The sequence below is a fragment of the Salmo trutta genome, chromosome 11 (genome assembly GCF_901001165.1).
Source record: "Salmo trutta chromosome 11, fSalTru1.1, whole genome shotgun sequence".
Classification (NCBI taxonomy): Eukaryota; Metazoa; Chordata; class Actinopteri; order Salmoniformes; family Salmonidae; genus Salmo; species Salmo trutta.
The window spans coordinates 6,668,955-6,689,665 of record NC_042967.1 but is presented as its reverse complement, the minus strand read 5'-3'; the positions used below and the strand labels follow the sequence as shown (position 1 = coordinate 6,689,665).

Genomic DNA, 20,711 nt, shown 5'->3' with positions numbered 1-20,711 from the left:
GGCATCACTGGCTGTAGGAGAGAGGAATAACGTCGTGGGAGAGACAAAAAGTGAGTAAAAAACACCCTAAATATGTTTAGAACTACAAATGAGCACGCTGCAGAGAGTGGCACACACAGCGAATAAGAACCAGATATGAGGCCATACTCCTCCTTCAGCACTTTATGGACCACATTGTTAATCTTCGTCATAACAGAGGCATTGTCAGTCCCTATCCCCAGGAGTTTCTCTTTTTTAAGACAACACTTCTCGAGGAAAGCCACAACAGCACGGGCTATAGATTTGGCATCTCCTCCCTCCAACTCAACAAGCCCCAGAAATGTTTATACAACTGTCTGCTTGGTGTCACTAAAGTACCTTATCACAACCCCCAGGTACTTAGAAACACTTACATCCGTGGACTCATCGAGGAGGAGGCTGAAACACTGGTCACCCACATCTGCGACCAACTTTTTCAGAAAGTATGGTGCTAGAACACCATTAATAATTTCTGTGCACTTTGTCCTGTGCATTTTGAAGTGGGTAGCAGCAGTGGAGTCTGAGAAAGCAGCTCTACATGCTTCTCCAATGTGACCACATGCCAGCATGGAACAGTGTTCAGCGATAGCTAATGCCATGGTGGCCTCAGCCTTTTTTGCAGAGTCAATTTTTTAAACCATAAATGGCAGCTTGTTTTGGGTGGAACTGTTATAAGGCTTTGCCTTTTGAGTATGTTTTTGAGTTGTCATGTGTTGTTTTACATCACTAAGTTTGGCGTAGAAATCAGCCTTACAATACAGGCAGTATGCCCGTGTATCATCTCCAGTAAACGGCTTCAACCAGCCTTTGAATTCAGGGTTTGATTCCCACTCCTTTCTGTATTTTTGAGTGTACAGTTTAGACTGAGACATGATGATCTAGCCAGCTGGATGTTTAGCTTATGTCACAGAGAGGCACACACACAGTGGACAAGGTGAGTAAGTGACAGGCTGTGTGAGTCAAATGCAGTGATTTATTTTAGACAAAGTACATTTACATCCCGCCCTGAAGGTAAGACAGGGCGGGATCAGCCAGCGGCGGCTTCCCGCATGCGCGATTCATTTGCAGTCTGGACGCGGAGGGGTGAACATCTCCTGCTCTGACCGCAGCTGGGAGGGACTGCTGCACGAGGACTGGGCCGCCTGTGAATGCTTTGGGACGGGGGTGGGGCCCACGGCAGCACCCGCTGCTCGCTGAGAAGAGTAAGAACGATACGTGTTTTCACGTCAGAGTCTCCAATAACACCAGAAAAAGTCGCTAGATTTGTCGCTAGTCGGTTTTTTGAAAATGTGTCGCTAGAGGGGTCTGAATACTCGCTAAATATAGCGACAAAGTCGCTAAATTGGCAACACTGGATGAACAAGTAACACATTTCCGGCCAAGGATGGTTCTTTTAAAAATAATTTCTTCCTCCCTATTTTTAATTTAAAAAAAATTAATAAATATCAACACACAAAAGAGGTATAGTCACATGCAAACAAGCATACATACAAACTATTTACATTGCCAGGAATCCTAAACAAGCCAATCATATTCACTAATAATACATCCATTTTTATTTCCTTCCTCCCTCGCCCCTTGCCCTGCAAGTGTATACTCGTCAGACATCATGATACATCATCAGAAGTGTCCACTTCATTTGAGGGCTGAGGGGATTGGGTGTGTCTTTTAACTGTTTGGACCGTACATGTATCTACTTCACCAGAGTGTTTGCCAAAATCCAGAAGTATCCCTTTAAGCATGTGCATGTTTATGTTGAGCTGAAACTGCAAGAGGAGCGAGGTGCATTTGACCTAGCAAGGATTTGTATTGAGGTAATGAGTGACTGGAAGAGAGAGCGAGAGCCAGAGAGATTGAGACCGAAGGAGAGAGAGGAGAGAGAAAAGAAGAGCTAGGCAGGGAGAGGGAGGGAAGGAGAGAGGGAAAGAGGGGGGGGGGGGGTAAGAGGCAGGGAGGGAGGGGGGGAGAGAGAGTCCGAGAGAGTATGAAAACCACATGTCAGAGTTGGCCTAGTCCCCATTGCATATAGTGGAATGTTGCCGCTGGATGAAAAACAGATGTGCGCTTGGGGATGGAAGGGGCGAGGAGGGAGATGTATTACTATGAAATCAAGATATGGGAACATTTCATTTCCAGACCAGCGACACCAAACATTATTCTTGAGCGTAGAACGCTCTTCAAACATAGACCTCACTGCATGCACTCTGCGCTCAACTGCATTCGAAGTGGGGAAAGGTTTTCTTGTTTAGCCCAAGCAAACGAAATAAGAGGAGAGGGGAGAGGAAAGAAAACAAAACAGGGGAAATAGCAATGAACTACGGTACATTAACACGGCCCAGCCGACTGGTCTGAACTGTATTGACGCAACATGAAGTTCAAGGACAAATGCATGAGAGGGGGGTTTGGGCAGGGCACCATGCACAAATATCCGCCATAATAGAAAGATTGTCTTATTTTATTTATTTAATTAGCCTACATTTTATTAAACCTTTATTTAAAGATACAAGTCAGTTAAGAACAAATGTATAACGCCTATTTACCTTTCTTATTTCTCAATAATCTTACGTTGCCTACACATCAATAGGGCTAAACTGCCATATTCTGTCGATTCCCCCTGAAGATCAGCGCAACTTCATCCACCGTTTATGTAAATTCATCAGTTATTTAAAAAAATAATACTTACCTTGACGAAAACAGCCCTTGTTGTATGCACACGGCCCTTTTTTGTTGCAAAATTACCGTGTAGGTCCAGGCTGTCACAAAAAAACGGTTGCTACGAATGTTTATATTGACTATTGTATCACTGTCTCCAAGACGAGGGGGTGACATTGGGCTAGGGGTGGAGGCTTCGCACCAGTGAAAGTAAACTAATCCTACTCAGGTTTCATTCGTGCCAAGAACGGAAAGAGACACAAAAAGTTAAAGGAACGGTCTCGGACTGGCTATGTTGCGAAATCGATTTTTATAATTCGTGAATTAGGCAACAAGAAATTGTGTTTGTGGAATTAGGCATACTAAAGTGATTTTTGTATCTGAAAGGAAAAGGTAAGGTGCGTCGATTATCCTAGATTGTATAACGGTCCACCCTGGAGGTTTCACTATTCTTGACCAGTTAATAATATTTTAAATAAAGGTAGGTTGTTTAGCCCGCTTTCTAACTATCCCATTTAATTTGACCATGGAATAGCAACTTCAATGCGCACTTGTATTGCCAAACGGATTTGTTTTAAACATAAACTAAAATCAAGATTTTTTTTAGGAGTGATTATTTTCATTAATGGCAAATATTGGTCAAGTCGATCTCATTAATAGCCTAACAATTGAACACACATTTCGTATTGTCCTTTTTCTTGACCTCCAAAGGACTCCAGAGCGCGAGGATGGCTGTGTCGGTCTCAAGGGACCTGTCAGTGATCGTGACGACGGACATCAACGCAGATAAACTGACCGACAGACGGCAGGCTCTGCGCGAAAGCATCCAGAAAGGCGAGCCGAAGTCATTGGGGGTGAGCGTCTGATGTCAAAGACTGTTACTTTTGTATAGATGGAGATGCTACAATAGGGGGGGTTATTATTGCATGTTGTGTTCAGCCCTGTGCATTTAGTGTCCAGTTTTTTTCCCTTCACATTATGTTTGAATCAAATAGGTATTTGTACATGACTCAGTATATTTACTGTCTATAAAGATGTCAGACTGTCAGACATTGGTTTGTGGTCAACGCCTTGAACCTAATGCGTTTGTGTCAATAAGTCAATCATATTATAAAACCCTTTTTACATCAGCAGTTCCCACAAAGTGGTAACTGGCCTGTGTGTGTGCGTGCTTGCACCAGTCTGTGTGTGTGATTATGTAAGTTCGTCAATCTATATACAGTTGAAGTCGGAAGTTTACATACACTTAGGTTGGAGTCATTAAAACTCGTTTTTCAACCACTCCACAAATTTCTTGTTAACAAACTATAGTTTTGGTAAGTTGGTTAGGACATCTACTTTGTGCATGAGACAAGTCATTTTTCCAAAAATTGTTTACAGACAGATTATTTCACTTATAATTCACTTATAATTCACTGTATCACAGATCTAGTGGGTCAGAAGTTTACATACACTAAGTTGACTGTGCCTTTAAACACCTTGGAAAATCCCAGAAAAGGATGTCATGGCTTTAGAAGCTTCTGATAGGCTAATTGACATCATTTGAGTCAATTGGAGGTGTACCTGTGGATGTATTTCAAGGCCAACCTTCAAACTCAGTGCTTCTTTGCTTGACATTATGGGAAAATCAAAAGAAAACAGCCAAGACATCAGAAAAAACATTGTAGACCTCCACAAGTCTGGGTCATCCTTGGGAGCAATTTCCAAACGCCTGAAGGTACCACGTTCATCTGTACAAACAATAGTACGCAAGTATAAACACCATGGGACCACGCAGCCGTCATTCTGACCCACTTCGAATGTGATGAAAGAAATAAACGCTGAAATAAATCATTTTCTCTAATATTATTCTGACGTTTCACATTCTTAAAATAAAGTGGTGATCCTAACTGACCTAAGACAGGGAATTTTCACTAGGATTAAATGTCAGGAAGTGTGAAAATCAGAGTTTAAATGTATTTGGCTAAGGTGTATGTAAACTTCCGACTTCAACTGTATCTGTGTGTGTCAGGTGTCCCAGGTAATGATTGGCGTGATAGTGATGTCCTACTCCCTCCCCCTCCTCTCCACTGAGTTCACAGAGGTCGTGACCTTTGGGGTGCCCTGGTGGAGCGGCCTATCGGTAACCTAACCTTCACTCATACTCACTCCCTGTACTGAAAGATTTTTGGATGATAGTGAATTACATTTTAGGGTGGTTACATAAGTTATTCTATCAAATTTGTTATTGTGATTACCAGGGTTTTTTAGTGTTGCCATCCAATTTCATTATTGTTTTATCAGATAATGCACTCATTCTTTTAACCATTGGTTATGATATTTGATTGACAATTGGGAGTTGTTTATATCTGCTGTGTCTAGTTCATAGCAGCAGGAGTCGTTGCCATAGTGATGGAGAAACACAGCAGTATGAAATTGGTGAGTATGAATACCACCACACGGCATGCTTGCGTACACACACTCACACTAGTGATGAGCTGGGTGACTCATAACACGCAATCCCCACGGTTATATCCGCGGGGCGTCCAGGTTTAGGGCAATGATGTATATAAACTCTGGATTGCTGATGCTAGTTATTGGCCAATGAGAGGCTTTGAAGCCACTGGTCGGCCATATTGGCCTTCTCAGAAAAGCAGTCCTCCATAGAGAGAAATAGTAATTTTATTTTTTTATTTCACCTTTATTTAACCAGGTAAAGCAAAGCAGTTCGACAACATACAAAAACACAGAGTTACACATGGAGTAAAACAACATACAATCAATGATACAGTAGAAAAAAATAAGACTATATACAATGTGAGCAAATGATGTGAGATAAGGGAGGTAAAGGCAAAAAAGGCCATGGTGGCAAAGTAAATAAAGTATAGCAAGTAAAACACTGGAATGGTAGATTTGTAATTTGAAGAAAGTTCAAAGTTAAAATATAAATAATATGGTGCAAAGGAGCAAAATAATAAATAAAATAAAATAAATACAGTAGGGGAAGAGGTAGTAGTTTGGGCTAAATTATAGATGGGCTATGTACAGGTGCAGTGATCTGGGAGCTGCTCTGATAGCTGGTGCTTAAAGCTAGTGAGGGAGATAAGTGTTTCCAGTTTCAGAGATTTTTGTAGTTCGTTCCAGTCATTGGCAGCAGAGAACTGGAAGGAGAGACGACCAAAGGAGGAGTTGGCTTTAGGGGTGACCAGAGAGATATACCTGCTGGAGCGCGTGCTACAGGTGGGTGCTGCTATGGTGACCAGTGAGCGGAGATAAGGGGGGACTTTACCTAGCAGGGTCTTGTAGATGACCTGGAGCCAATGTGTTTGGCGACGATTATGAAGCCAACGAGAGCGTACAGGTCGCAGTGGTGGGTAGTATATGGGGCTTTGGTGACAAAACGGATGGCACTGTGATAGACTGCATCCAGCTTGTTGAGTAGGGTATTGGAGGCTATTTTGTAAATGACATCGCCGAAGTCGAGGATTGGTAGGATGGTCAGTTTTACGAGGGTATGTTTGGCAGCATGAGTGAAGGATGCTTTGTTGCGAAATAGGAAGCCAATTCTAGATATAACTTTGGATTGGAGATGATTGATGTGAGTCTGGAAGGAGAGTTTACAGTCTAACCAGACACCTAGGTATTTGTAGTTGTCCACAAATTCTAAGTCAGAACCGTCCAGAGAAGTGATGCTGGACAGGCGGGCAGGTGCAGGCAGCGATCGGTTGAAGAGCATGCATTTAGTTTTACTTGTATTTAGGAGCAGTTGGAGATCACGGAAGGAGAGTTGTATGGCATTGAAGCTCGTCTGGAGGGTTGTTAACACAGTGTCCAAAGAAGGGCCAGAAGTATACAGAATGGTGTCGTCTGCGTAGAGGTGGATCAGAGATTCACCAGCAGCAAGAGCGACATCATTGACGTATACAGAGAAAAGAGTTGGCCCAAGAATTGAACCCTGTGGTACCCCCATAGAGACTGCCAGAGGTCCGGACAGCAGGCCCTCCGATTTGACACACTGAACTCTATCAGTAATGGCGTCTTTTTGTTGGCACTACCTCCGCCGTTGTTCATTGGACAAATCCTATGGGGGAAATGAATGGCGTTTTTATAGGGTTTATGTTTAAAACCTCTTAAGGATCGGAACCTTATTTTCAACTGCCTGTAGCTCAGGACCTGAAGCAAGGATATGCATATTCTTGATACCATTTGAAAGGAAACACTTTGAAGTTTGTGGAAATGTGAAATTAATGTAGGAGAATTACATTACATCTGGTAAAAGATAGACATAAAAAAACGTGTTTCCCCCCGCCCCCAAAAAATAGCATAATTTTAGATATGCAATTGAAAAGCCAGACAGTGATGTAGGATTCTAGGTGTAATTTAAATTTTGTCCACAAGATGGCAGCAGTGTGTGTGTGCAAAGTTTCAGACTGATCAGTGAAGAATTACATTACTACACAATATTTTGTATCAAGTCTGCCAGGAGTTTGACCAAATGTGCAGAATTGGTTAATTTATAAATATTGAAGTACATTCAAACTAACTAGGCAAGTCTTTTAAGAACAAATTCTTATTTTACAATGACGGTGTACCCCGGCCAAACCCTCCCCTAACCCGGACGACGCTGGGCCAATTGTCCCTATGGGACTCCCGATCACATCCGGGTGTGATTCAGACCGGGATCGAACCAGGGTCTGTAATGACGCCTCTAGCACTGAGATGCAATGCCTTAGACCGCTGCACCACTCGGGAGCCTAACATCACCTTACACAACTATAGAGAGCATACAAAAATGCTATGGTAATAAAAAAATGTAAGTTTACACACTCCCAGGAATGTCATACATGATGGATCATTAGCTTCCCTACAGAAAAGACGCTAACCTTCACACATCTAGATGGCTGGACAGGGTGGGTGTGGAGCCAGAGACTGCAGTGGGGTCAAACTGTAGAACCCAGTTCCTACATTTGGATATATAAATTGATTTTATCAAACAAAACTACACTACATTTTATCTCTGGCACCCTCGGTATGACAAATCAGAGCAAGATTACTGAATGTAAGTACATTATTTACCTTCAGAGGTGAATGTATCAAACCAGTTGCCATGACAAAAGTGTTTTGTTGTTGTGCACTATCCTCAAAAAATAGCATGGTATTTTTTCGCTTTAATAGCTACTGTAAATTGGACACTGCAGTTAGATTAACAATAAGACATGTTATTGTCCCGGAAAGTTGGCTGTTGTTTACAAAGTCATTCTAGTCACATTATCGCATATTGAGCAGCAACTGTCCCAGTTTAGGGACACCGATCCCATAGAGGTTAAACGCCCAAAATAAGGTCTGTAGTAAACACAGGCTTAGGAGATCTTATATGTTTTGTTCTATAAGTTAATCATCATCAGCTAACATCACCTTTGTGAATTTTGAAGAATTTATGTAATTGGCACATAAAGGCTTCATAATTCATAAAGGTCATGTTAACTGACTGCTATTGTTACGCCCCTGAAAAAGGGGAGAAATAATCACGAGAGTGATACGGTATTGTTTCCTCAATGAGAACGTTTACTGTAATGAGGAAAAGACCGCGATTTCCCCGCGAACTTGGGTGGAGACCAGAGCAATCGATCTCAGGCTCATGGATTAAAGAGCATTTAGTAGATCACAGATTAACACTTTTCCCCTTCAATTAGGCACCACAATATAAAGTAATCAATATAACGTTTACACATTCCTTTTACAATTCTTACCCTTTGTACACTTGATGGATTTTAACTTTAACACAATTATATGAATGTTATCAATCTCTATCAACTAATACAGAATGCATGATCTTTTTAACCTTAGATGTTTTAAGATCCTCACATACTATGAACTTACTAATACTTTTTAATGTATAACAGGCTATGAGTATTTCCTTTAACCTGTCACACTATCATCTCATAGAACAAAATGTATAGAATCTCCCAAGCCTGTGTTAACCTCAGACCTTATTTTTGGTGTTCATTTTTCACATAGGGATGGCTGAATGAACCAGAGGTAACTCATTTCCGGGTTTAGGACTACAACCTTGCGAGTTCTATAGGATTTAATGGAATTCTACATTATTTAATTTAAATGTTTCAAGGACAAAATTGCATGTATTTAAGTAGTTTTTTGTTTTAGTGGGGACAGTAACATTAATACTTTCAAAAAGTTATACTTTAAGGAAAATGTTTTAGAGATTTTTATTTGTATGTTTAGCTCACATAGTATCATTTAAAAGTATGCATTAAGGTGTCTGTAATAGAATAAACGTGGCCAAAACTAAAGTAGACATTTATAAATGCATTTCTATAGCTTCCAAAATATTTTTTTTACAACGGTGTTGGAGTGCCAAGATGGAGGCACGGTGTCTTCAAAACAGCGCCCCCTGTCATCTAGTGTTTATATATAAATCATTAGTTTAGAGTTATGAAATATTATGCAAATGAAGGGCGGGTAAGTGGCAGTCGGGTTGAATAAAGAGAAAATAATACATAAAAAAATCTATAAATGTATCATTGTTGCGCAATTTATATCTAGGCCTATAGACTACATTGAGGTTTATCTTTCATGTTTTTGGCATTAGTTGCAAAAGCCTCAACTTTAAGGCCTAACTTTACGTGGGCCAAAAAGCCTACACGCCAAACGTTTTTGGGAACACACATCGAACCACTGAGGCAAAAAGGACAAAAGAAAAGCTGCAAAATAGAGAGTTGAAAATACAGAGAAGGGAGGGCCAGAAAAGTCATGTTTGGGAAAGATTTAGTGACGTGGTAAAAGAAGATTATAACAGTGCCTATGTTATGTGTGATGATTGTGAGGTACTATACGACAGTCACAAGATGGGGACTTCAAATAGGCCTATGACACGTCGAGGGAACTGTAGCCTACTGTTCAGATTGGTTTAATAGAAACTGAAATCTGGACACTGACTGTAGGTCTGTAACCTCTCACATAGTCTTAATATTAACTCCTGCAGAATTAAGCATTTCTTCAGTAAAATGATACACCAAATGTACATTTTGACTCGGGAACAGGAAGTAGAGAAATATGATTGATTCATTTCAGAATCTTGAGAGAATGTGAATGCACAGTTAGGGACCGTCTGCAGAGCAGCGATCTATCAGTGTCATAAAAGCTGATAGTATTTCAACCACAAAAGCTGACATAAAATATAAATATGAAATCTTATCAGAAACATGTTGTGTCATATTCACAGCTTTCAATTGCCTTACAACCGGTCAAACTGATTCTGGTGAGCAAGGGTTTATTTCATTTACATGTAAAGACAGAAGAGAAGCTGCATGTATCCAATTATAGACAAGTTGACTCACAAATAGCCTACCAAAATTATAAGCAGAAACATATCGAAATTAGGCACAAAAAAATTCCTGCACCCCCTGTCAAAAAAATGTTCCACCATCTCTGACTCTAGCCTTCAGCACATTTATTTATTTATTTGTGGGTCGAGTGCGGGCCTCAGATTTTCACCTTATCACAGGTAGTCTCACACACACACACCCTACATTATAAAAATGTACATGATGATCAATGAGGTCTGGCCCCTGACTCCCACCCTATCTCTTCCTCCCTCTCTCTCTCTTTTTCTCTCCCTCCGTCCCTCCAGCTGGGTGTGTGTATGGTGGTGACACTGGTGGCCGTTTTGGTTTCTCTCCTGGCCCTCATCTTCTACTTCATCGATCTCCACAACAATCCAGAGACAACGTGTAACCACTCCCTGACCCCCGAAACGCACGACATACAGGTGTATGAATGTGACCACCAGCACTATGCCACTGTCAGTACCTCTTTCATAATTGGTTCTCTCTCTCTGTGTGTGTGTGTGTGTGTGTGTGTGTGTGTGTGTATGTGTGTGTGTGTGTGTGTGTGTTGCCACATTGTAGAATAATAGTGAAGACATCAAAACTATGAAATGACACACATGGAATCATGTAGTAACCAAAAAAGTGTTAAATATAAATATATTTTATATTTGAGATTCTTCAAAGTAGCCACCCTTTGCCTTGATGACAGCTTTGCACACTCTTAGCATTCTCTCAACCAACTTAATGAGGTAGTCACCTGGAATGCATTTCAATTAACAGGTGTTCTTTGTTAAAAGTTAATTTATGGAATTTCTTTCCTTCTTAATGCATTTGAGCCAATCAGTTGTGTTGTGACAAGGTAGGGTTGGTATACAGAAGATAGCCCTATTTGGTAAAAGACCAAGTACATGACAAGAACAGCTCAAATAAGCAAAGAGAAACGATAGTCCATCTTTAAGACATGAAGGTCAGTCAATCCGTAACATTTCTAGAACTTTGAAAGTTACTTCAAGTGCAGTCGCAAAAACCATCAAGCGCTATGATGAAACTGGCTCTCATGAGGACCAACACAGGAAAGGAAGACCCAGAGTTACCTCTGCTGCAAAGGATAAGCTCATTAAAGTTAAATACACCTCAGATTGCAGCCCAAATAAATGCGTCACAGAGTTCAAGTAACAGACACATCTCAACATCAACTGTTCAGAGGAGACTGCGTGAATCAGGCCTTCACTCTATGAAAATGGTGCCTACAGAGAGGGCTACCGTGCTTCTAACTCTTAGGAAACTCTGCAGTATTATAATTTTTTATGTATTATTTCTTACATTATTAGCCCAATGCTGTTCATTGACTAGGTGCGCACACCACCCACCGCTTCCGAGTATATTACTCGCTAATGTTCAATCTCTGGATAATAAAGTTGACAAGCTTAGGGTGAGGATTTCTTTCCAGAGAGACATCAGGGATGGTAACATACTCTGTTTCACAAAACATGGCTCTCTCGGGATAAACTGTCTGAGTACGTCCAGCCAGTTGGGTTCTCAGTTCATCGCGCAGACAGGAATAAATATCTCTCTGGGAAGAAGAAGGGCGGGGGTGTATGTTTCATGATTAATGACTCATGGTGGGATGTTGATAACATACAGGAAGTCCTTTTGTTCACCCGACCTAGAATACCTCACAATCAAATGCTGACCGTATTATCCCCCAAGAGAATTCTCTTCGGTTATAGTCACAGCCGTGTATATCAACCCCTCAAGCCGATACCACGATGGCCCTCAAAGAACTGGACTTTATGCAAACTGGAAACCACATATTGTCACGTCCTGACCATAGAGAGCTCGTATTTTTATATGGTAGAGTAGGTCAGGGCGTGACTGGGGGGGTTTTGTGTAGTTTATTTCTTTCTATGTTAGGTTCTAGTTTCTTTTTTCTAGGTTGGGGTTTTTGTATGATTCCCAATTAGAGGCAGCTGGTCATCGTTGTCTCTAATTGGGGATCATATTTAAGTTGTTGTTTTTCCCACTAGTGTTTGTGGGAGATTATTTTGAGTTTATGCATGTTGCACCTCTTTGTCACGGTTTGTTGTTTTTGTTTATAGTTTATTGTATGTCTTGCATAGTTTCACATAGAAATAAAGATGTGGAACGATACGCACGCTGCGCCTTGGTTTCCTTCATATGACGACCGTGACAGAATCTCCCACCAGCAAAGGACCAAGCAGCGTGCCCACGAGGAGCAGGGATCCTGGGCCCGGGAGAAAAGAGAGTGGAAGACATCCTGGACCTGGGAGGAGGTAATGGCAGGGGACAAGACCCTGCCATGGAAGCAGGCGGAGACAGCGAGAGAGGAACGGCAACGATACGAGGAACTAGCACGGCAACGACGGAAGCCTGAGAGGCAGCTCCCCCCAAAAAATGTTGGGGGGGGGGGGCACACGGGGAGATTGGCGGAGTCAGGTTGTAGACCTGAGCCAACTCCCCGTGCTTACCATGGGGAGCGTGTGACCAGACAGGCACCGGGTTATGCGGTAATGCACACCGTATCTCCAGTGCGCATTCACAGCCCGGTGCGCTCGCTGCTGGCTCCCCGCATTTGCCGGGCTAAAGTGAGCATTCAGCCAGGAAAGGTTGTGCCGGCTCAGCGCTCCTGGTCTCCGGTGCGTTTCCTCGTTCCAGGATATCCTGCACCAGCTTTACGTACTGTGTCGCCAGTGCGCTTTCACAGCCCAGTGCGTCCTGTGCCAGCGCCCCGCACTTGCCGGGCTAAAGTGAGCATTCAGCCAGGACGGGTTGTGCCAGCTCTATGCTCCAGACCTCCAGTGCGCCTTCACGGTCCAGTATATCCTGCACCGGTTCTACGCACCAGGTCTCCAGTGTGCCTCCACAGCACAGTACGTCCTGTGCCTGCTCCCCGCACTCTCCCTGAAGTGCGTGTTCCCAGTCAGGTATGTCCTGTGCCTCCTTCGCGCACTCTCCCTGAGGTGCATGTCACTAGTCCGGTGCACCTGTACCGGTCCCACGCATCAGGCCTCCAGTGCGCCTCCCCAGTCTAGTACGTCCTGTGCCTGCTCCTCGCACTCGCCCTGAAATGCGTGTCACCAGTCTGGTGCCACCTGTCCCGGCTCCACGCACTAGGCCTCCAGTGCGCCTGCCCAGTCCGGCGACAGTCCCCAGTCCAGAGTTTCCGGCGACAGTCCCTAGTCCAGAGCTTCCGGCGACAGTCCTCAGTCCGGAGCTTCCGGCGACGTTTCGCAGCCCGGAACCTCCTGAGACGGCCCGCGGCCCGGAGCCTCCTGAGACGGCCCGCGGCTCGGAGCCTCCTGAGACGGTCCGGAGTCTCCAGCGCAGGATGAGAGGGTTCTTCGTCCCGCACCAGAACCGCCTCCGATGCGGGAGGATCCACGGGATGAGAATGTTCTTCATCCTGCACCAAAGCCGCCACCAACACTAGACACCCCCCCAACCCTCCCTTTTGGTTTCAGGTTTTGCGGCCGGAGTCTGCACCTTTGGGGGGGAGGGGTGTACTGTCACGTCCTGACCATAGCGAGCTCGTATTTTTATATGGTAGAGTAGGTCAGGGCGTGACTGGGGGGTTTTGTCTAGTTTATTTATTTATATGTTTGGTTCTAGTTTTTTCTAGGTTGGGGTTTTTGTATGATTCCCAATTAGAGGCAGCTGGTCATCATTGTCTCTAATTGGGGATCATATTTAAGTTGTTGTTTTTCCCACTAGTGTTTGTGGGAGATTATTTTGAGTTTATGCATGTAACACCTCTTTGTCACGGTTTGTTGTTTTTGTTTATGGTTTATTGTATGTCTTGCATAGTTTCACATAGAAATAAAGATGTGGAACGATACGCATGCTGCGCCTTGGTCTCCTTCATACGACGACTGTGACACATATCCTGAGGCCGCATTTATTGTAGCTGGGGATTTTAACAAAGTAAATTTGAGGAAAGGCTGCCGAAGTTCTATCAACACATTGACTGTAGTACTCACGCTGCTAAAACACTCAACCACTGCTACCCGTGCTAAGGACTATTCAACGCTGGTCTGAACAATCAGAATCCACGCTTCAAGATTGTTTTGATCACGCGGACTGGGATATGTTCCCGGGTAGCCTCCAATAATAACATTGACGATTATACTGATACGGTGACTGAGTTTATCAGGAAGTGTATAGGAGATGTTGTACCCACTGTGACTATTAAAATCTACCCTAACCAGAAACCTGGATAGATGGTAGCATTCGTGAAAAACTGAAAGTACGAACCACCGCATTTACCCATGGCAAGGTAACTGGGAATATGGCAGAATACAAACAGTGTAGTTATTCCCTCCGCAAAGCAATCAAACAGACAAAACATCTGTTTAGAGACAAAGTGGAGTTGCAATTCAATGGCTCAGACACGAGATGTGGCAGGGTCTACAGACAATCACGGACTACAAAAGGAAAACCAGCCACGTCGTGGACACCAACGTCTTGCTTCCGGACAAGCTAACCACCTGCTTCGGCTGCTTTGAGGATAACACAGTGCCACCAAAGTGGCCCGCTACCAAGGACTGTGGTCTCTCCTTCTCCGTGGCCAATGTGAGTAAGACATTAAAGCGTGTTAACCCTCGCAAGGCAGCCGGCCCAAACGGCATCCCTAGCCGCGTCCTCAGAGCATGTTTACGGACATTTTCAATCTCTCCCTATCCCAGTCTGCTGTACCCACATGCTTCAAGAATGGCCCCCATTGTTCCTGTACCCAAGAAAGCAAAGGTAACTGAATTAAATGACTGAATTAAATCACCCTTTAGCACTCACTCCTTTCATCAAGAAGTGCTTTGAGAGACTAGTCAAGTATCATATCACCTCTACCTTACCTGTCACCCTAGACCCACTTCAATTTGCTTACCACCCCAATAGATCCACAGACGATGCAATCACCATTGCATTGCACACTGCCCTATCCCATCTGGACAAGAGGAATACCTACGTAAGAATGCTGTTCATTGACTATAGCTCAGCATTTAACACCATAGTACCCTCCAAGCTCATCATCATTAAGTTCGAGGCCCTGGGTCTGAACCCCGCCCTGTGCAACTGGGTCCTGGACTTCCTGACGGGCCGCCCCCAAGTGGTGAAGGTAGGAAACAACACCTCCACTTTGCGGATCCTCAACACTGGGGCCCCACAAGGGTGCATGCTCAGCCCCCTCCTGTACTCCCTGTTCACCCACGACTGCGTGGCCATGCACGCCTCCAACTCAATCATCAAGTTTGCAGACGACACAACAGTAGTAGTCTTGATTACCAACAATGACAGCCTACAGGGAGGAGGTGAGGGCTCTGGGAGTGTGGTACTAGGAAAAAAATCTCTCACTCAACGTCAACGAAACAAAGGAGATGATTATGGACTTCAGGAAACAGCAGATGGAGTACCCCCCTATCCACATTGACGGGACCACAGTGGAAAAATTCAAGTTCCTCTGCATACAACATCACTGACAAACTGAAATGGTCCACCCACATAGACAGTGTGGTGAAGAAGGTGCAACAGCACCTCTTCAACCTCAGGAGGCTGAAGAAATTTGTCTTGGCACCTAAAACCCTCACAAACTTTTACAGATGCACAATTACGAGCATCCTGTTGGGCTGTATCACCACCTGGTACGGTAAAGGCCAAAAAGATAATCAAGGACAGCAACCACCCGAGCCACTACCTGTTCACCCCACTATCATACAGAAGGCGAAGTCAGTACAGGTGCATCAAAGCTGGGACCGAGAGACTGAAAAACAGCTTCTATCTCAAGGCCATCAGACTGTTAAATAGCCATCACTAGCACATTAGAGGCTGCTGCCTATCTAAATAGACTTGGAATCACTGGCCACTTTAAATAGAACACTAGTCACTTTAATGTTTACATGTTTTGCATTACTCATCTCGTATGTATATACTGTATCTTAGTCAATGCCGCTCTGACATTGCTCATCCATATATTTATATATTCATAATTCCAGTCTTTTACTTTGATTTGTGTGTATTGGGTATATGTTGTGACATTGTTAGATATTACTTGTTAGATATTACTTCACTGTCAGAGCAAGAAACACAATTTCACTACACTCACAATAACATCTGCTAAACACGTGTGTGACCAATACAATTTGCTTCGAATTGCTGCAAAGAAACCACTACTAAAGGACACCAATAATAAGAAGAGACTTGCTTAGGCCAAGAAACATGAGCAATGGACATTATACCGGTTGAAATCTGTCCTTTGGTCTGATGAGTCCAAATTAGAGAATTTTGGTTCTAACCGTCGTGTCTTTGTGAGACGCAGAGTAGGTGAACAGATGATCACCACATGTGTGGTTCCCACCATGAAGCATGGAGGAGGAGGTGTGATGGTGTGGGGGTGCTGTCAGTGATTTATTTAGAATTCAAGGCACACTTAACCAGCATGGCTAATGCAGCATTCTGCAGCGATACGCCATCCCATCTGGTTTGCGCTTAGTGGGACTATCATTTGTTTTTCAACAGGACAATGACCCAAAACACACCTCCAGGCTGTGTAAGGAATATTTGACCAAGAAGGAGAGTGATGGAGTGCTGCATCAGATGACCTAGCCTCCACAATCACCTGACCTCAACCCAATTGAGATGGTTTGGGATGAGTTGGACCGCAGAGGGAAGGAAAAGCAGCCAACAAGTGCTCAGCATATGTGGGAACTCCTTCAAGACTGTTGGAAAAGCATTTCTCATGAAGGTGATTGAGAGAGTGCCAAGAGTGTGCAAAGCTGTCATAAAGGCAAAGTGTGGCTACTTTAAAGAATCTAGAATATAAAATATATTTTGATTTTGTCACACTGGTATAAAGGATTTGGAGAAAGGCTCAGGAATACACAAAAGGGTTTTTTAATACACCCAAAACAAACACATATACAAAACACTGGACTGTACCCAAACAAAAGAGCGAGGGTAAACCTTGTTGAACGACATGGGACGATACCCGTAATACACAATATATAAAGTAGGTAGCATAACAGCTGCACCAACACATAGTGGGGCAAAAAAGTATTTAGTCAGCCACCAATTGTGCAAGTTCTCCCACTTAAAAAGATGAGAGGCCTGTAATTTTCATCATAGGTACACGTCAACTATGACAGACAAAATGAGAAAAAAAAATCCAGAAAATCACATTGTAGGATTTTTAATGAATTTATTTGCAAATTATGGTGGAAAATAAGTATTTTGTCAATAACAAAAGTTTATCTCAATACTTTGTTATATACCCTTTGTTGGCAATGACACAGGTCAAACGTTTTCTGTAAGTCTTCACAAGGTTTTCACATACTGTTGCTGGTATTTTGGCCCATTCCCGTTCAGTGAAGCCTAGAAAGCCGGTGACGGGAGACCTCCGGAACTGGTGAACAGAATGAGTAGCAGTACCGGGGGGCATCCATGACAGATTTGTTTAACACTTTTTTGGTTACTACATGATTCCATGTGTGCAGTGGTGGGAAAAGTACCCAATTGTCATACTTAAAAAAGTAAAAGTCACCCAGTAAAATACTACTTGAGTAAAAGTCTGAAAGTATTTGCTTTTAAATGTACTTAAGTATCAAAAGTAAAAATAATTTCAAATGTCTTATATTAAGCAAACCAGACAACACGGTTTTCTTGTTTTTTTAAATTTACAGATAGCCAGGGTCAACAGTTCAACACTCAGACATAATTTACAAATTAAGCATTTGTGTTTAGTGAGTCTGCCAGATCAGAGGCAGTAGGGATGACTAGGGATGTTCTCTTGATAAGTGCGTGAATTAGACAAATTTCCTGTCCTGCTAAACATTCAAAATGTAATGAGTACTTTTGGGTGTGTGGTTGCTAATTTCTGTATTACCAAATGAGGAGAGACAAACTTCACACACCAGTCAGAGTTATACTTAAACTACATCTTTAATAATAAGAGCTTTGCATTAGCAATGACTTTCAACGATTCACTATTTCTAATGAACCGTTGATAGTGTCAACACAATGGATACTGAGATCTTTTATAGCAAAGATCCACTCCCCTTTGACATGACAAATCACAGATATTTAGGAACTGTTCACAAAGAAAGACTGTTACTTGAGAGAGGAGTTTCCACAGCCAGATAGCATTCGCTATAAATTATTGTTCAGTTTGGTCCCTATGACGAGGTTCTAATCTCATTCATAGTACAAAAACAAATACTCATCCAATGGCATATATCAATTATCAACTCTAGATACTCCCATCTCAAGTAAACCCCCTCTTGACCTCACTCCTGGACAAGCTCACTGAGGGGAGTGAGCCTCTAGGTCATACACTATCCCAGGATAAGTGCAAGATCTGAGAGAGGACATACAATGGTTCCAGACACTGCCATACACCTCCCCCCAATAGAAAAGGAGGGAGTGACTTGCGCACAAACATTGTGGAGACAAGTAATTGGTTCCCCATTAATCACGCCATCCCTTCACATGGTTTAAGAATAGGTAAAGACACATTCACATATGAAGACAATGTTCCATTCTGTCCTCTTCCCTTTCTGATATTCTGCATAGCACCAGGGATATGTGAAAGACAAGCCTGACCTCTCCCCTCTCTGGGCCCCAAGTGACCTGAGCCCCAGCTAAGGGAAAAGTACAACTGCCAACACCAAAGTCCAAAGGGATACATTCTAATGACAAGTATCTCACATAAGCATATTATGCAAATAAAACATCTTAATTATCTGTTACACAACTAATTGTGATTCATCCACCACAGGTGTCAGTGAAAATGTAAGGAGTAAAAAGTACATCATTTTCTTTAGGAATGTAGTGGAGTTAAAGTAATAGTTGTCAAAAATATAAATAGTAAAGTAAAGTACAGATACCCCCAAAAAACGACTTAAGTAGTACTTAAAAGTATTTTTACTTAAGTACTTTACACCACTGCATATGTGTTATTTTATAGTTTTGATGTCTTCACTATTATTCTACAATGGAGAAAATAGTAAAAATAAAGAAAAAAAGTATTGAATGAGTAGGTGTGTCAACTTTTGACTGGTACTGTATGTTGTTGCCCCAACATGTTTGTAATGCATCATGAGTATTACTCATGGAAAAAATATATTTCATCTGAAATGATAAATCTCTCATTCAAATGATCTGTTTCTTCACAATGCAATATTACAATCTATGTGTGAAAAATGTTCTTCCAAATGACTTGCTCACAGATTAACTTTTGCTCTCTCTGTCTCTCCCTCCCTCCCTCCCCCCTCTCTCTCGCTCCTTTCATTACCTCAGATGTTCAGTTATGGAGTAAAGTCGTCCCTCCTTCTCTTCACCATCATCCAGATCACCATCTCCTCAACGCTCTCTTACATCCTGTACATGGAGAGGAGGCGTTACGGCCAATACTCAGTAAGACAGACAGGAAAATACATTAAAGGGGAATTTCAGTATTTCAATCAATTTACAGTTGTAGATTACAAGATTACCATGTACATTGTATGTCTTATTTATTAGGATCCCGATTCAGCAGATACTCTTCCTGGGGTCCAAACAGGGTTAAAACAATTACATCACAGTAAAATACAACAGCCTACATCATAAATAAAACAATAAATCATAAAATAACTTATTACTCTATTATTACAAATATAAAATAAACAATACAACAACATGACTATGTGTATGTGTGTAGAGTACATGTAGATTACAGATTACAGTGTCTCCTGGACCATAGACTACTTTCCAAGTTAGGAACCATCTAAGTTGTAAAACGCTTCCCCTTTAATATTTTGTTCATCACTGTAATATTCATTATTATCTGGGGTATTATTGCTTAATTACCGTGATCATATTATTCATAGGGTGTGGTGGGAATGGATATTTTCATTTGTTTACTTGGATTTATTTGTGGATATGTTTAGTCTAAATGATATTAATATATGTTTATTGTTTATAATCACAACATATGCTTGCCATATTTAAAACAAGAGTTTTGGCAATGGGGAATACTATTTCAGGACAGAATCCAAACAAAATGGAAGGGGATAAAAACAACACCCATATTTTTGGAGTGATTGTTTCCATAGAAATAAAATATTTACAAGATTGGGTAAATACACAGAAGATGCCACAGGGCAGGCAATAGAGTAGTGCCGTGGAAATTACCACCAGGGACACCTGAAGTCAATATAAAATGTTCCTTCACAGTAGTTAATCTATCTATTTTTCTCCTTTCCTCCTCCTCTTTCTCTCCCTTATTCTCTCTTTCTCTCTCTTCCAGTCTCTCAATCAAGGTGTTCCCTCGACTCCCATACTGGTCACTGCTCCCGACTTCAACGGACCAATAACAGCTGCAGAAGGACTTTAACTGACCAATCCCATCTACAGACAGATGTCCACCCATTCCCCTGTTATGATATTAATGATTTGTCCACCACAGATGGTTTGTTTAACTTTCTACCATTGTGGCTTTGTTATTTCTTTGAATGTGTAACATGAAGCTGTGGAATTGATATGGATGTGATTCCACAGTATATAAAAAAAAAAATGTAATCATTATTTAATTTACAATATAAAATTCTTACTTACAATGACGGTATGTAGTGTTTAACTACAATGCAGTGCTAAATAATGGTTTAATTTTCCCCAAATTCCTCATTTGTTTTGTATATTTTTACCGGAATAAAATCCTTTATATCAAAA

The 20,711-nt window shown here is 42.1% G+C and overlaps 2 protein-coding genes across 6 annotated transcripts in view; one reads left to right on the top strand and one right to left on the bottom strand.

The window, feature by feature from the left end:
* The window catches only part of si:dkey-9i23.16 (uncharacterized), a 17,252-nt gene extending 14,388 nt beyond the window's left edge, over nucleotides 1–2,864 (bottom strand). For both annotated transcript variants that reach the window (XM_029766108.1, XM_029766109.1), the window contains exon 1: nucleotides 2,702–2,864. In XM_029766108.1, the coding sequence (XP_029621968.1) occupies nucleotides 2,702–2,847 (146 nt within the window). In that variant the 5' untranslated portion in view covers nucleotides 2,848–2,864. The remainder of the gene's footprint in view (nucleotides 1–2,701) is intronic.
* Nucleotides 1,202–20,711, top strand: LOC115202171 (membrane-spanning 4-domains subfamily A member 12-like). Of its 4 annotated transcripts, none has more exons than XM_029766113.1 (7): nucleotides 1,202–1,220; nucleotides 3,382–3,524; nucleotides 4,682–4,792; nucleotides 5,032–5,088; nucleotides 10,301–10,471; nucleotides 19,302–19,418; nucleotides 20,290–20,711. In XM_029766113.1, the coding sequence occupies exons 2-7, from the start codon at nucleotides 3,399–3,401 to the stop codon at nucleotides 20,374–20,376; spliced, it is 669 nt and encodes a 222-aa protein (XP_029621973.1). In that variant the 5' UTR covers nucleotides 1,202–1,220; nucleotides 3,382–3,398; the 3' UTR covers nucleotides 20,377–20,711. The 4 variants fall into 4 exon arrangements, with proteins under 4 accessions (XP_029621973.1, XP_029621972.1, XP_029621974.1 ...); XM_029766112.1 differs by lacking the exon at nucleotides 1,202–1,220 and adding an exon at nucleotides 2,923–3,063; XM_029766114.1 differs by lacking the exon at nucleotides 1,202–1,220 and adding an exon at nucleotides 3,012–3,151 and having other exon boundaries at nucleotides 10,301–10,438.